Source organism: Saimiri boliviensis, chromosome 1, assembly GCF_048565385.1.
Source record: "Saimiri boliviensis isolate mSaiBol1 chromosome 1, mSaiBol1.pri, whole genome shotgun sequence".
NCBI lineage: Eukaryota > Metazoa > Chordata > Mammalia > Primates > Cebidae > Saimiri > Saimiri boliviensis.
The window spans coordinates 158526214-158539493 of NC_133449.1; the positions used below are offsets into that span (position 1 = coordinate 158526214).

Consider the following 13280-nt stretch of genomic DNA (forward strand, 5'->3'; position numbering starts at 1 on the left):
TAGGTGTGCACAACCATTCCCACTAATTTGTTTTGTTTTGTTTTCTTTGTATTTTTAGCGGAGATGAGGTTTCTCCATGTTGGCCAGGCTAGTCTCAAGCTCCTGGCCTCATGTGATCCACCCACCTTGGCCTTCCAAAGTGTTGGGATTACAGGCATGAAACATCACATCCAGCCAGTTACAATTTTACAATTTTAAATAAAGTGGCCAGGGAAGGTTTCATTGAGATAATAATTGAGCAATAATTTGGAGAGTGTGAGAAAGTTAGCTCTATGGACATCTGGAGGGAACAGCATGCTAGTTAGAGGAAACAGCAATGCAAAAGCTTTTTTGACAGGAGAATGCTAAGCATGTTTAAGCGATGGGCTTGGAGTTCTACCTGCTCCAGTGAAGTGAGTCAAGGGAACAGGAGGAGGAGGAGTTTATCAGAGATGTAATGGGATGGGGCATATCTACATAGGTCTTGTAGGACATTGTAAGAACTTTGGCTTTTATTCTGAACAAAATTGAGGCATTAGAAGATTTTGAGAAGATAATTGCAATGATCTGATATAAAGGGTCATCGTGGCTTCTTTGTTGAGAATCAACTTTAAAAAAACAAAGATAGGAGCAGAGAGACCCAGTGAGGAGGCCGTTGCTATAATTTGGATCAAAGAGGATGGTGGTTTAGACCAAGATGATGACAAAGGAATTGTAAAGATGTCAGATTCTGCAAACATTTTGAAGGCAAAGCCAACAGGATTTCCTTTAAGTGAAGGGTGGGAGAGAATGCAGAGTGAGATTTTGGCCTGGGATACCAGAAGAATGGATTTTGTGCCAGCAGGCCTGGGGAGGGGTATGTATGGGTGGATATAAGGTCTGGGGAGGGGAGATCAGGGTGAAGTTTTGGATGTGTAAGTTTCAACTGCCCGTTAGACCTCCAAGTGGATCTTGAAGGACAAGCCTAACGTTGTGAGGTGTCTAGGCTGGAAATGGGGATCTGGGAGTCTTCAGCGTATACATGGTACTGAAAGCCACGGGATGGGAGGGGACCACCAAGCAGTGCAGATGGAAAAGAGAGTAGGCCAAGGATTACTCCTTGAGACCCTCCAACATTAGCAGGTCTGAGGGAAGAGGGGGATTCAGCAAAGGAGACTGAACATGAGTAACCGGTAATGTTGTAGGAAACCCAGGGAGTATCGTATGTAGGAAGCCAAGTGAAGAACACGTATCAAGAAAGAAGGAGTGATCTGCTGGGTGATCTGCTGCTGAGAGGCCAGTAAGATGGGAAGTGATTTGGCAACACAGAAATCACTGAATCCCCTGACACCAGTGGTTTCCATTTATGGTAGGTTGGGGTGAAATTTTGCTGAAAGGAGAGAGCAAAGAAGGAAAATATATGGCTGGAAAACTGAAGTGAAGACAATCTTTTTTAAAAAATAAAGATTATCATCTGTAAAGAAGGTGTATTTTTGACAGTAAAGATTAGAGCAATAACAGCAAATTTGTATGCTGTGGAATGATTCAGTAATGAATGAACAAAGATGTAGGAAAGAGGATGGGGAATCGGTAGAGCCTTGAGGTGGTGAGGGGGTGGAGTCTAGTGAATAAATGGAGAGATTGGATTTAACTAAGGTGGATAGATGTGATGGTGAAAGTGCCTGCCCATTCCCGTAGGATGTGAGATGATCAGCTGAGAGTGGGGATGGGGAGGGAGGCATTAGGGATCTCAGGAGACAGACCTAGTGAAAACAGCCATCTGGAAGAGTAGGTGGTCTCAGGAAGGGAGTGTGATTGCTGGGCAGCATTAAAGGTTCATTTGAGACCCCTGGTCATGAAATTAAAGAGACCTGTGAGCAAGGCTGCATGTGTTCCTCCAGGCATGCTCTGCTCCGTGTCTGTATCAAGCAGGTGGAGAGTCAGATTTCTCCGTAGTTGTGGGTTTACCAAGTGAGTTCTACGAAGTAAGAAAGAGGCAGGTCAAGAGTATGTGCATGCCTGTAATCCCAGCACTTTGGGAGGCTGAGGTGGGTGGATCATCTAAGGTCAAGAGTTCGAGACCACCCTGGCCAACATGGTGAAACCCTTTCTCTACTAAATATACAAAAATTAGCTGGGCCTGGTGGCATGCACCTGTAATCCCAGCTACTCAGGAAGCTGAGGCAGGAGAATCACTTGAACTTGGGAGATGGAAGTTGCAGTGAGCCTATATTGTACCACTGCACTCCAGCCTGGGTGACAGAGGGAGACTCTGTCCCAAATGAAAAAAAAGAGAGAGAGAAGTGAAGGAAGTAGTTAGGATGATTGACTATGGAACTTAAGCTGGGTAAGGAGAGGAACATGGACATTACAGAGGTGGGAGACAGTGAAAAGACGGTGGGATCAACAGATTTCTGGTCCCAGACAGATAAAAAGACATTATTTAATTGCAATGTTTTACTTGAGTTGCATTCATTTTTGTTATCCCCCTTTTTAAATGGCAAGTGTGAGGGTTTTCTATTTATCCTAATAGTATTATCTCCTTTTAAAGTAAATAAAGGTATAGGTAGTATTCAACCAGGGCAAAAATCTGAGAAGTGGTGTACAGATGGCCAATGTGTAGGAAACACTGGGTTAGATCTTCAACTTTCAACAGAGAAAACTCTACCTAGCCCAAAGTCACCAGAAAAGTATTTGGCCACAGGCAGTCCTACCTCTTGGGAATGAAGTGAATTAAAATGTTTCAACCCGGTGGTTCTCAGATATTTTTTGCTTCAGGACTGTTTATACTCTTGAAAATTATTAAGGATTCCAGGGAAGTTTTGTTTATGTGGATTATAACTATCAGCATTTTCAGTATTAGAAATTAAAACTGAGATGTTGAAAAATATTTATTAATTTATTTAGAAATAATAAGAAACTCACATGTTAACACAAATACAATAATTAATTAATTGATTGAGTTTTTTCTTTCGATTTTTAGTTTAGGTTCGGGGGTACATATGCAGGTTTGTTATATGGGTAAACTGATGTGTCATGGGGGATTGGTGTACAGATTATTTCATCACCCAGGGAATAAGCATAGTACCTGATAGGTAATTTTTTTGACCCTTACCTTCCTCCTACCCTCTAGCCTCAAGTAGGCCCTGTTACCCATTGTTCCCTTCTTTGTGTCCATGTTTACTCAGTGTTTAGCTCACACTTGCAAGTGAGAATGTGCAGTATTTGGTTTTCTGTTCCCGTGTTAGTTTGCTTAGGATAATGGCTGCCAGCTCCACCCATGTTGCTTCAAAGGACATAATCTCATTCCTTTTTTATGACTGTATAGTAGTCCACAGTGTATCGGTACCATATTTTCTTCATCCAGCCCACTATTGTTGAGCATTTAGGTTGATTCCATGTCTTTGCTATTGTGAAAAGTGCTGCAATCAATATATGGGTGCATGTCTTTAATTACCACATTTTTATGAAAAATTATTACTTTCCAAAATAAAAGGGAAGAGTGGCATTGTTTGACATTTTTGCAAGCCTCTGTTTTGTCTGGCTTAACAGAAGATTGCTGGCTTCTCATATTTACTTCATCAGTTGTGACAACGTGTGTCTGTAAAACTCTGTTGTATACTTGTGAGAAAACAAAGATAAAAAGGGCAAATCAACTCTTAGGATTACAATAAAAATACTTTGCCCTTGTGGCTCCCCTGATAAGGTCCTGGGGACCTATTTTGAATACTGCTAAGCTGTTGAATAAGGAAGTGGAAATGGGAGAGAGGTTTTTCAAATCACTGAAGGCCAACATTCACAAGTGTGGAACTCTGGAAAGGCCTGTGAAGAAGCATTCGAAATACAGGTTCTTGATCAGCAAAGCATCTCTGGGCTTCAGTTGCCTCATCTGTGAATGGAGATGTCACCCCCACCCACACCATCCCATGGGGTGTGGTGAGAGCAAAGGAGAGACCATCAACACAAAAGCACTTTGAGGGCTTTTATGCCCTGCAAATACCATGTCTAAAACAGCCTTGAAAATCACCAAACACCACCCCTCCTACCCATGAAAATACGAACAACATTCTTTGAACTGGCAGCCTGTGAGCAGGTTTACAAGGGCTCCTTGGCTTTGCTGATGGCTGTTTGGGTTTTCTTTGCAGCTGGCCAGTGGAGTGCTCCAGCTGGAATACCGCTGCCTGGGTGGTTTCTATGGAAACCTTTCCTCCCAGCACCATGTGAATGACCATGAGTGGCACTCCATCCTGGTGGAGGAGATGAACACTTCCATTCGCCTGATGGTTGACAGCATGGGCAACACCTCCCTTGTGGTCCCAGAGAACTGCCATGGTCTGAGGCCCGAAAGACACCTCTTGCTGGGCGGCCTCGTCCTGTCGCATTCTTCCTTGAATGTCTCCCAGGGCTTTGAAGGCTGCCTCGATGCTGTTGTGGTCAATGAAGAGGCTCTAGAACTGCTGGTCCCTGACAAGACGGTGGCAGGCTTGCTGGAGACACAAGCCCTCACCCAGTGCTGCCCCCACAGCAACTACTGCAGCCAGAACCCGTGCCTCAATGGTGGGAAGTGCTCACGGACCCACGGGGCAGGTGAGGGCTGGGGTGCCAGGCTGACCCCAGGGTTTATCCCAGAAGGCTCTTCAGGTGGGAAAGGTGTGTCAGGGTGGAGATCTCAGAGCCTCCTGGTTCCAAATTTCTCACTCTTCCCCTCACTACATTGTGAGTAACAGGTTGGAATCTGCTAGATCTATACTAGGGGAAGCCAGGAGTATCCCTTCCCCCTCAATGAAAACTATCTTTCTACTTTTGAGGGGACGAGGGAGGATATGAATGGGGACCTCAGGGACAGATGGTTGAGTTAATCACACACATTAGTGTCATCATTGGTCCATGCACAGTCTCTTTCTCATTTTCCTTTGACCTATATTCCACTCACTTCCCCCTCTCCAACACCAGAGGCAGACATGTAAAGGTTTTGAATGAGTTCTTGCAAAACACAGGTTGTTTTTCATATGCTTGAACTTTCAGTTTATATAAGTGGTATATATTGTTTACACTTTCTCTCAGCACCGTATTTTTAAGATCCGTCAATGCTGCCATGAGCAATTTTCATTAACTGCTTCTACCTGGCTCAGTACTCCATCATGTGCCTGCACTCACGTTTTCCCTCTCCACTCCCCCAGTCCAAACACCCATCTCCATCATCAGTGCTGCAGTGAGCATTCTCCTATGTGTCTCCTTGTCAACCTGTGTGAGAATTTCTTTCACACACATCCCATACCCAGGAGTGGAAGTCACATGCTCAGAGTATGCAAATAATTACTTTGATTAAATGGGGCTACATTGCTCTCAGCATGGCCACAGCTATTTATACATCACATGCAGAGTGAGAGGTTCCTATGCACCCACATGCCTGTCAACACTTCGCATTATCCCACTTCCTGATTTTTGTCTGGCTAATCATGTGTTATTTCTACCTGCAAAATATCCAAGGAGTCCATTACTTCTCTCCTGCCTCACTACCGTCCCTCTGACCTAAGCCCCCATCACCTCTCACTCTGGCACCAGCCACCTCCCTGTTCTCTGGCTTCTCTCCTTGCATTTCACCTTCCAGGAGGAGCCAGGGTGATCTTTGCCCGGCACACATCTGTGCATGGCACTCTCCTGCTGAGAACTGCCCAGTGGCCCCTGTGCTGTTCAGATAGAGTCTCAATCCCTGCATGTGGCTCCTGCACCTTGCAGGCTGTGACTCATACTCTCCCTGTCCCTCACTGGGCTGGCTCACCCTGGTGTGGTTTCAGTTCCTTGACCATGCCACATTCTTCCCTAGCCTTTGTACATACTCTTCTCTTCTGCCTGAAACACTTGTTTGCTCTCTATCTTCTTGCCTGGCTAATTTCTACTCATCCTTCAGATCTCAAAGGAAATATCTCCCAGGTCCCTAGAGTAAGCTAGCTTCATTCTCCACCTCTCCCAGCATTTCCCTTCAATAAAGCTAATTTTATTATAATTACTGAGATATCGATATTATAGTTAGCTGCCTAGGTTCGAACTCCAGCTTTACCATTTACTGGCTGTGTGACCTTGAACAAATCCCATCCACTCTCTGTGCCTCCTTTCCTTATTTACCATCCCTTTGTACCTGTCCCCTGATGAGGATCGTGACAGTGATCTCAGGTCGTTGTGAGGATCAAATGAGCCAACACAGGAAGATCCTTGGAACAGTGATCAGCACTAAGCTTATGTCTATAATCATTATCCTGTTTATTACTATGCTTTAGGTGACCGTTTGGTCTGCTGGGCTGTAAGCTGTTTGAGGGCAGGGACCAAGTGCTCTTGTTCAGCAGGGCACCAATGCCCAGTACGGTGTTGGGCACAGAGGGGAACCACCAAATAAATAAATAGTAATTGAATGGCTGTGTCAATACGCAAGTTTGCCAAGGCCAGGTCTCCTTTAACTGCTAGGCCAGCGCGCCCCCTCACCTCCCTGCTCTTTCTCCCAGGCTATGTCTGCGAGTGTCCACCGCAGTTCTCCGGGAAGCACTGTGAACACGGAAGGGAGAACTGTACATTTGCACCCTGCCTGGAAGGTGGTACTTGCATCCCCTCCCCCAAAGGAGCTTCCTGTAACTGCCCTCATCCTTACACCGGAGACAGGTAATCCCAGGGGAGGCCACCTGCCGTGGGCTCCTCACCGTGGGTTTGGCACCATTAGGGAATGAGCTCTGTGCTCTGACCTCTAGAAAGTCCAGTGGGAGGCCAGGGGAGAGTGCTGCCGGGACCTGGCTTCCAGGCCTTTCCCACGTGCTAGGGCAGTGGTCCCCAGTCTTTTTGGCACCAGGGACCTGTTTCATGGAAGACCCTGTTTCCATGGGCAAGGCAGAAGAAAGGGAAGATGGTTTCAGGAGGATTCAAGCACATGACGTGTATTGCGCACTTTATTTTTATTATTACGACACTGTAATCAACATACAATGAAGTAACCACACAGCTCACCATCATGTAGAATCAGTGGGAGCCTGAGCTTGTCTTCCTGCAACTAGACAGCCCCATCTGGAGGTGATGGGAGACACTGATGGATCATCAGCGTTAGATCATTGTAAGGAGCATGCAAGTTAGATCCCTCACATGCACTGTTCATGCTTCAGTGGGAATCTAATGCCCTCACTGATCTGACAGAAGACAGAGCTCAGGTGGTAATGCTGGCTCACCCACTGCTCACTTCCTGCTGTGCAGCCCTGTTCCTAACAGGTCACGAACTAGTATGGGTCCGTGACCCAGGGGTTGGGGACTCTTGTGTTGGGGCATCTCCCTCCAACCACCTGCATCAGAACACTTCTGGATGAAGAAGCTACTTGCTAGAGATTTCCCCAGCCCTATTTTGAACCGACTGCCTCAGATTCACCAGTTTGGGCTTAGGAATCTGCACGTTTAGCTAGCTCCTCAGGTAGTTCTGATCCTTGCTGCAGTCTGAAAATGACTGAAGTGCTTATTCTCTCGCTCTGGACCTGAACTACTCAGTGGCCTGGGGAAAACGGTTCCACTTGGGCAGGCACTGCTGTGTCTGGTCCCCAGTGCAAGCTGTCTATGCCTCATACTACGTGGGGCTGCAGCAGCGCAAGGGAAACAAGAATCATTCTTAGAATCCTAGAGGAAAAGAGACTTTAACAGTTATCTGGTTTTATGACTCCCAAACTTGGGAGCCTTTAAAGAATCACAGAAGAGACATGAAAAATGTAAATTCATGGACCCAACCTAGACCAACTGAATCAGAATCTCCAAGAATGAGCCTAGATTCTATTTTTAACAAGCCCCCAATGGATCCCTTTGCTATTAGCCTGTGTGTAAGAGCCAGCGATGTAGTTCACCCACTAATTTTACAGCTGGAGAAACTGAGGCCCAAGCAGGGAGAGGGCTTTCCCATGATTACCCTGTGTATGTTGATTACCCCAGTTCTTTTTCTTTTCTCTCTTTTTTGAGATGGAGTTTTGCTCTGTTGTCCAGGCTGGAGTGCAATGGTGCAATCTCAACTCACTGCAACCTCCGCCTCCCAGGTAGCTGGGATTACAGGCATGAGCCACCATACCTGGCTAATTTTTGTATTTTTAGTAGAGATGGGGTTTCCCCATGTTGGCTAGGCTGGTCTCAAATTCCTGACCTCAAGTGATCTGGCTGACTCAGCCTCCCAAAGTGCTGGGATTAACAGGCATGAGCCACCATGCCTGGTTGACCCCAGTCCTTTCTCTCAGCAACTGGTGTGTCCTGCCCCGTTTCCTGCCCTGCTTTGCAGTAGAGAATGCTATTCATTCATGAGATGTGTTGGGAGAACATTGCATAGCTCAAAGCGGTGTCTGTATTTTAAAGGAAGACCTTGGGGGAAGACACCATTTAACCCAAAATAACAAACAACTGGTAGGGAAATTTCAGGCATTGAGAAATATTCTGGACTCAAACGGGATGGGGCAGACTTTCCCAATATCCCTCAACAGTGGATAAAGCTGGCCACAGAAGTTTCCTTGGAGCTTTACACCATGGAATGCCAAGCTAGAGGGCCGGGTGTGGTGGCCGACGCCTGTAATCCTGGCACTTTGGGAGGCTGAGGTGGGAGCATCACCTGAGGTCAGGAGTTCAAGACCAGCCTGGCCAACACGGTGAAACCCTGTCTCTACTAAAAATACAAAAATTAGCAGGGCTTGATGGCAGGTGCCTGTAATCTCAGCTACTTGGGAGGCTGAGGCAGGAGGATTGCTTGAACCTGGGAGGCGGAGGTTGCAGTGAGCCAAGATCACGCCATTGCACTCCAGCCTGGCAGACAAGAGTGAGACTGAGTCTTTAAATAAAAAGTAAAATTAAATTAAAAAAAGGAATGCCAAGCTACAGGCACCCTGAGAGATCACATGCTTTCTCTGAGCAAGTAGCCCATTGTAAGGTAGCTCATCTGTTGGCTCCTGTGACCTCCTGGTGAAGCACAGCAGGGAACACGGGTGCCTGGCTACTATTACTGGGCAATGCTGACTTGTATCTGAAACCCTGACATCATTGCTAGAGGGCAGCTGGTATGTTGATGTCTCTACTGCAGTGATATGGGTGGAAATCTGACCTCATGATAGAGGGTGTATCCAATGCCTAGAACTTATTGCTAAAAAAAAAAAAAAAAAAAAAAAAAAAAAAAAAAAAAAAAAAGACATTCCCTGAGCCCAGTTCCTAATGGTCACAAATGGAAATGTAGCTGAGACCCATACTTTACTGGTAGAAGGTGGGAAGTTCTGATGTTGATATGCTTGATAATTACTTTTGGGGGGTGGCGAAGAAATGGGAGACAGCAGGTTTTGTGAGAAGCAGCTTCTGTACCATAGATCTCTGGAAGTGGTGACACGGAAAGGGCAATTTCATGACTCGGCCCGCTGACTACTTCTCCGTCTCTGCAGGTGCGAAATGGAGGCGAGGGGTTGCTCGGAAGGACACTGCCTAGTCACTCCTGAGATCACAAGGGGGGACTGGGGGCAGCAGGAGTTACTGATCATCATAGTGACCATAGTGTTCATTATCATAAGCACTGTCGGGCTTCTCTACTACTGCCGCCGTTGCAAGTCTCACAAGCCTGTGGCCATGGAGGACCCAGACCTCCTGGCCAGGAGTGTTGGTGTTGACACTCAAGGCATGCCTGCCATTGAGCTCAACCCATTGAGTGCCAGCTCCTGCAACAACCTGAATCAACCGGAGCCCAGCAAGACCTCGGTTCCAAATGAGCTCGTCACATTTGCACCCAACTCCAAGCAACGACCAGTGGTCTGCAGTGTCCCCCCCAGACTCCCGCCAGCTGCTGTCCTTTCCCACCCTGACAATGAGCCCGTCATCAAGAGAACCTGGTCCGGTGAGGAGATGGGTCAGTATAGCCACAGACGCTTAATCTCTGGGATTGATGGAAGTGGGTGGTGGTCCTAAACACTCCGTTATCTGAGGCACGGGCGTTTTTAGCCACCACTCATCCAACCCCTTGGGATGGGACATGATGAGATGTGCTCAAGGTTTACAGCACACTGATGCTGGAGCAGAAGCCAGGTTTCTGTGGCTCATTCTACTGCACTCCTCCAAATTCCAAGTCACTCCATGGGACTGAAGTTCGTGATAGAAATCTGTAGACCTCGCGTAGGGTTGGATAAAATCCTTGGAGTGAGAAGGGGGCTTCTGCACATTTGTGCTTTTCTGGGAAGGGAAAGGAGAAGCAGTGGTCCAGGCTTCTGGTTGCCCAGTCTGGAAGTGCAGCAGCCTCGGGCCAGACCTGACTGATGAAGAGGAGAAATCTCACCTTCCTCTTATCTTTGACTCAAAAGGAGGTGCATTAGTAAAGCACTTTATGTTTTGGCATAATCATTGGCAGTTACGATAAGTATTTTCACTGTGTGTGAAACAGGAAAAGTGGGGCTCATAAACACACAGTGACTTGTTCTAACTCAGCCAACTATTCAATAGCAGAGGCAGGGCTAGGACCAAAGGCTCCTGGCCTCCCGATTTCCGAGCCACATCTCATTTCATCACTCTCTATGACAGAGCCCATCACACCTGTGAGTCAAACAAACTGCGTGTGTTTCCTTCAGTTAAGGGGATAAAACTCACCAGTAGGACTTTGGAGGACCCCCGTATCCCAAGCTGTGGGAGTGGGCTGCATGGAGCCATCCAAATCCTTCCCTTGTTCACTGACCCTCAGAGTAGTGGCAGGGATTTGCAAAATGGGCTGGCCTTGGGCCAAACCTCTAGCCTTGAACTTGCCCCCACTGGATTCTATGTATCAACCTAAGCCACCAGAGACAATCCGCACAGATGGGCTCCCCCCCCAATCTCCACCACATGCTAGGTTATATACAGCTGCCACAGAGCCAGCTGAAACCTTCCCTGGGGAAAATGAGCTGACCCTGTCTCCTTGTTCCCTTTCAGTGTACCCTGGCGGAGCTACGGTCTGGCCCCCTACTTACTCCAGGAACGAACGCTGGGAATACCCGCACTCCGAAGTGACCCATGGCCCTCTGCCACCCTCAACTCACCGCCACTCAACCCCAGTCGTGATGCCAGAGCCTGCTGGCCTCTATGGGGGCTTCCCCTTCCCCCTGGAGATGGAAAACAAGCGGGCACCTCTCCCGCCTCGTTACAGCAACCAGAACCTGGAAGATCTGATGCCCTCTCGGCCCCCGAGTCCCCGGGAGCGCCTGCTTGCCCCCTGTCTCAATGAGTACACAGCCATCAGCTACTACCACTCGCAGTTCCGGCAGGGAGGGGGAGGGCCGAGCCTGGCAGAGGGGGGCTACAAGGGGGTGAGTATGCGCCTCAGCCGAGCTGGGCCTTCTTATGCTGTCTGTGAGGTGGAGGGGGCACCTCTTGCAGGCCAGGGCCAGCCCCGGGTACCCCCTAACTATGAGGGCTCTGATATGGTGGAGAGTGATTATGGGAGCTGTGAAGAGGTCATGTTCTAGCTTCCCATTCCCAGAGCAAGGCCGGTGGGAGGCCAAGGACTGGACTTGGCTCTTCCTGTCTCGTAGGGGGGAGTTGAGTGTGGCTGGGAAGGTGGGAGGGAAGCCACCACCCCCAGCCCAGGCTGCTGTCCCTTGAAATGTGCTTTTCTGGTCCCCCAGCTAGTCCCTGAGAGTGGAAGGAAGCTGAAGCTAGAGCTCCAGACACAGCACTAGGGCCCCAGGGGAGAGGCATGCCTAGAGCAGGGACCCTGGAAGACCAGGAACAATTGACTCCCAGGGTGGGCGAGAGACGGGCGGTCTTCCTGACCTGCCATCTCTCAGTCCCCGGGGAGGAGCCTGATCTACTGTGCCGGCTCGGCTTCCCCAAGACGCATTCTCGCACCTGCCCACAGCTCCATTTTGGAGGCAGGCAGGTTGGTGCCTGACAGGCAACCACGACATGGGCCATACAGAGGAGCTCCAGAGGGCTGCGCGGCATCCTCCTAGGGGCTGGGCTGAGCAGCAGGGGGGCGGGCACAGTCGCCTGTGCCCCTGCCTCCGTCGAGCAATCATGGCGTCTTTGTCAAGTGTCGGTGCCACGTCAAGCTCTGTGCTTCGCACCGGGGAGAAAATGGTGATGGAGGGCAGCAAGGACTCCGAGGACCACGCCGGGCCTCGGGCCGCAAAGGTCCCGCTCCGCAGCCCGCACACAGAGCACCGGACCCCACCTCGGGGTCACACGACGGTCTGCCAGTCAGGGCCTGCCAGGAGTCTACGCAGCTCTGAACCTTCTCTGTGACAGAATTCAGACCTCATGGAACTCTGGGCTCTTCATCCCAAGTGTCCCAGGCACTTTTGGCCAAAGGAAGGAAGGAACTAATTCTTCATTTAAAAAATTATTAGGCACTTTTTGACCTTGCTGTCTGGATGAGTTTCCTCAATGGGATTTTTCTTCCCTAGACACAAGGAACTCAGAACTCCTATTTAGGGCAGGTTGGAAGCAGGGAGCTGGACCCCAGTGTCCAGGCTGGACACTGGTCATTGCCGGTCTCTCCATCGCAGATGCCTGCCCATCAAGTGTTACCTGCAGCGACTCAACCCTATGCATGGAGGGTCATTGTGGGCACATGTCTACACATGTGGGTACCTGTGGATAGTACGTGTGTACACATGTGTAGAGTGTATGTAGCCAGGAGTGGTGGGGACCAGAGGCCTCTGTGGCCTTTGGTGGCCTCACCACTCCCTCCCATCCAGTCCCTCCCTGTGGTCCACTGCCTTTTCATGTGTGTTGTTTCTGGAGACAAAAGTCAAAAGGGAGAGCAATGGAGACTCGCCCATAGGGCTGCTGCTTCAAGCGAGAGGGAGCTGTGTGAGTGAGAGCCAATCTGTGTGAGTGGTTCGCGGCTGTATGTGTGACTGTGAGAGTGAGTGACTGATACATGGTTTCATTGGTCATTTTTTTTTTTTAACAATAAAGTATCTTTTTTACTGTTATTTTCTGTGTTATTTAGCCTGTTTGGGGTCGGGGGATGATGCAAGGGTCCACGGGCCCTTCCAAGATTCATAGATTTGGGGAGCTGGGAGGGATCCTGGGAATTGTCAAGCACAGAGAGTCCTGACCTGGCAATATTACCTACCCCAGACACAAAACCAGAACCTCTGGGGTGGGGCCTAGGAAACTATTTGGAAAGAACCCTCTGCCTCTGATACAACTGTCTGCAGTGGTTTGAGTGGCTCTGAGTGATGAATCCACTAACCAGCAGGCTAGCTGAGAGCCCAGGACAAGAGCTGGGGCCTCCTGCCCCTGCCAGCACCCTTTGCACTGCATGGCATTAGTTATGGAGACGGGACTTAACTATCACAATTCTTGCGAAGTCG

At 48.8% G+C, this 13280-nt stretch overlaps 1 protein-coding gene across 3 annotated transcripts in view; it reads left to right on the forward strand.

Moving 5' to 3' along the window:
• The window catches only part of FAT2 (FAT atypical cadherin 2), a 91203-nt gene extending 78307 nt beyond the window's left edge, over positions 1–12896 (forward strand). For 2 of the 3 annotated variants that reach the window (XM_074378936.1, XM_074378942.1), the window contains exons 21-24: positions 4104–4545; positions 6459–6612; positions 9384–9841; positions 10891–12896. In XM_074378936.1, coding sequence (XP_074235037.1) covers positions 4104–4545; positions 6459–6612; positions 9384–9841; positions 10891–11423 — 1587 coding nt within the window. In that variant the 3' untranslated portion in view covers positions 11424–12896. Of the gene's footprint in view, positions 1–1163; positions 2810–4103; positions 4546–6458; positions 6613–9383; positions 9842–10890 lie in introns of those variants that run through there. The other variant, XM_074378944.1, reaches the window with a different exon arrangement.
• Positions 12897–13280: the final 384 nt, after the last annotated feature.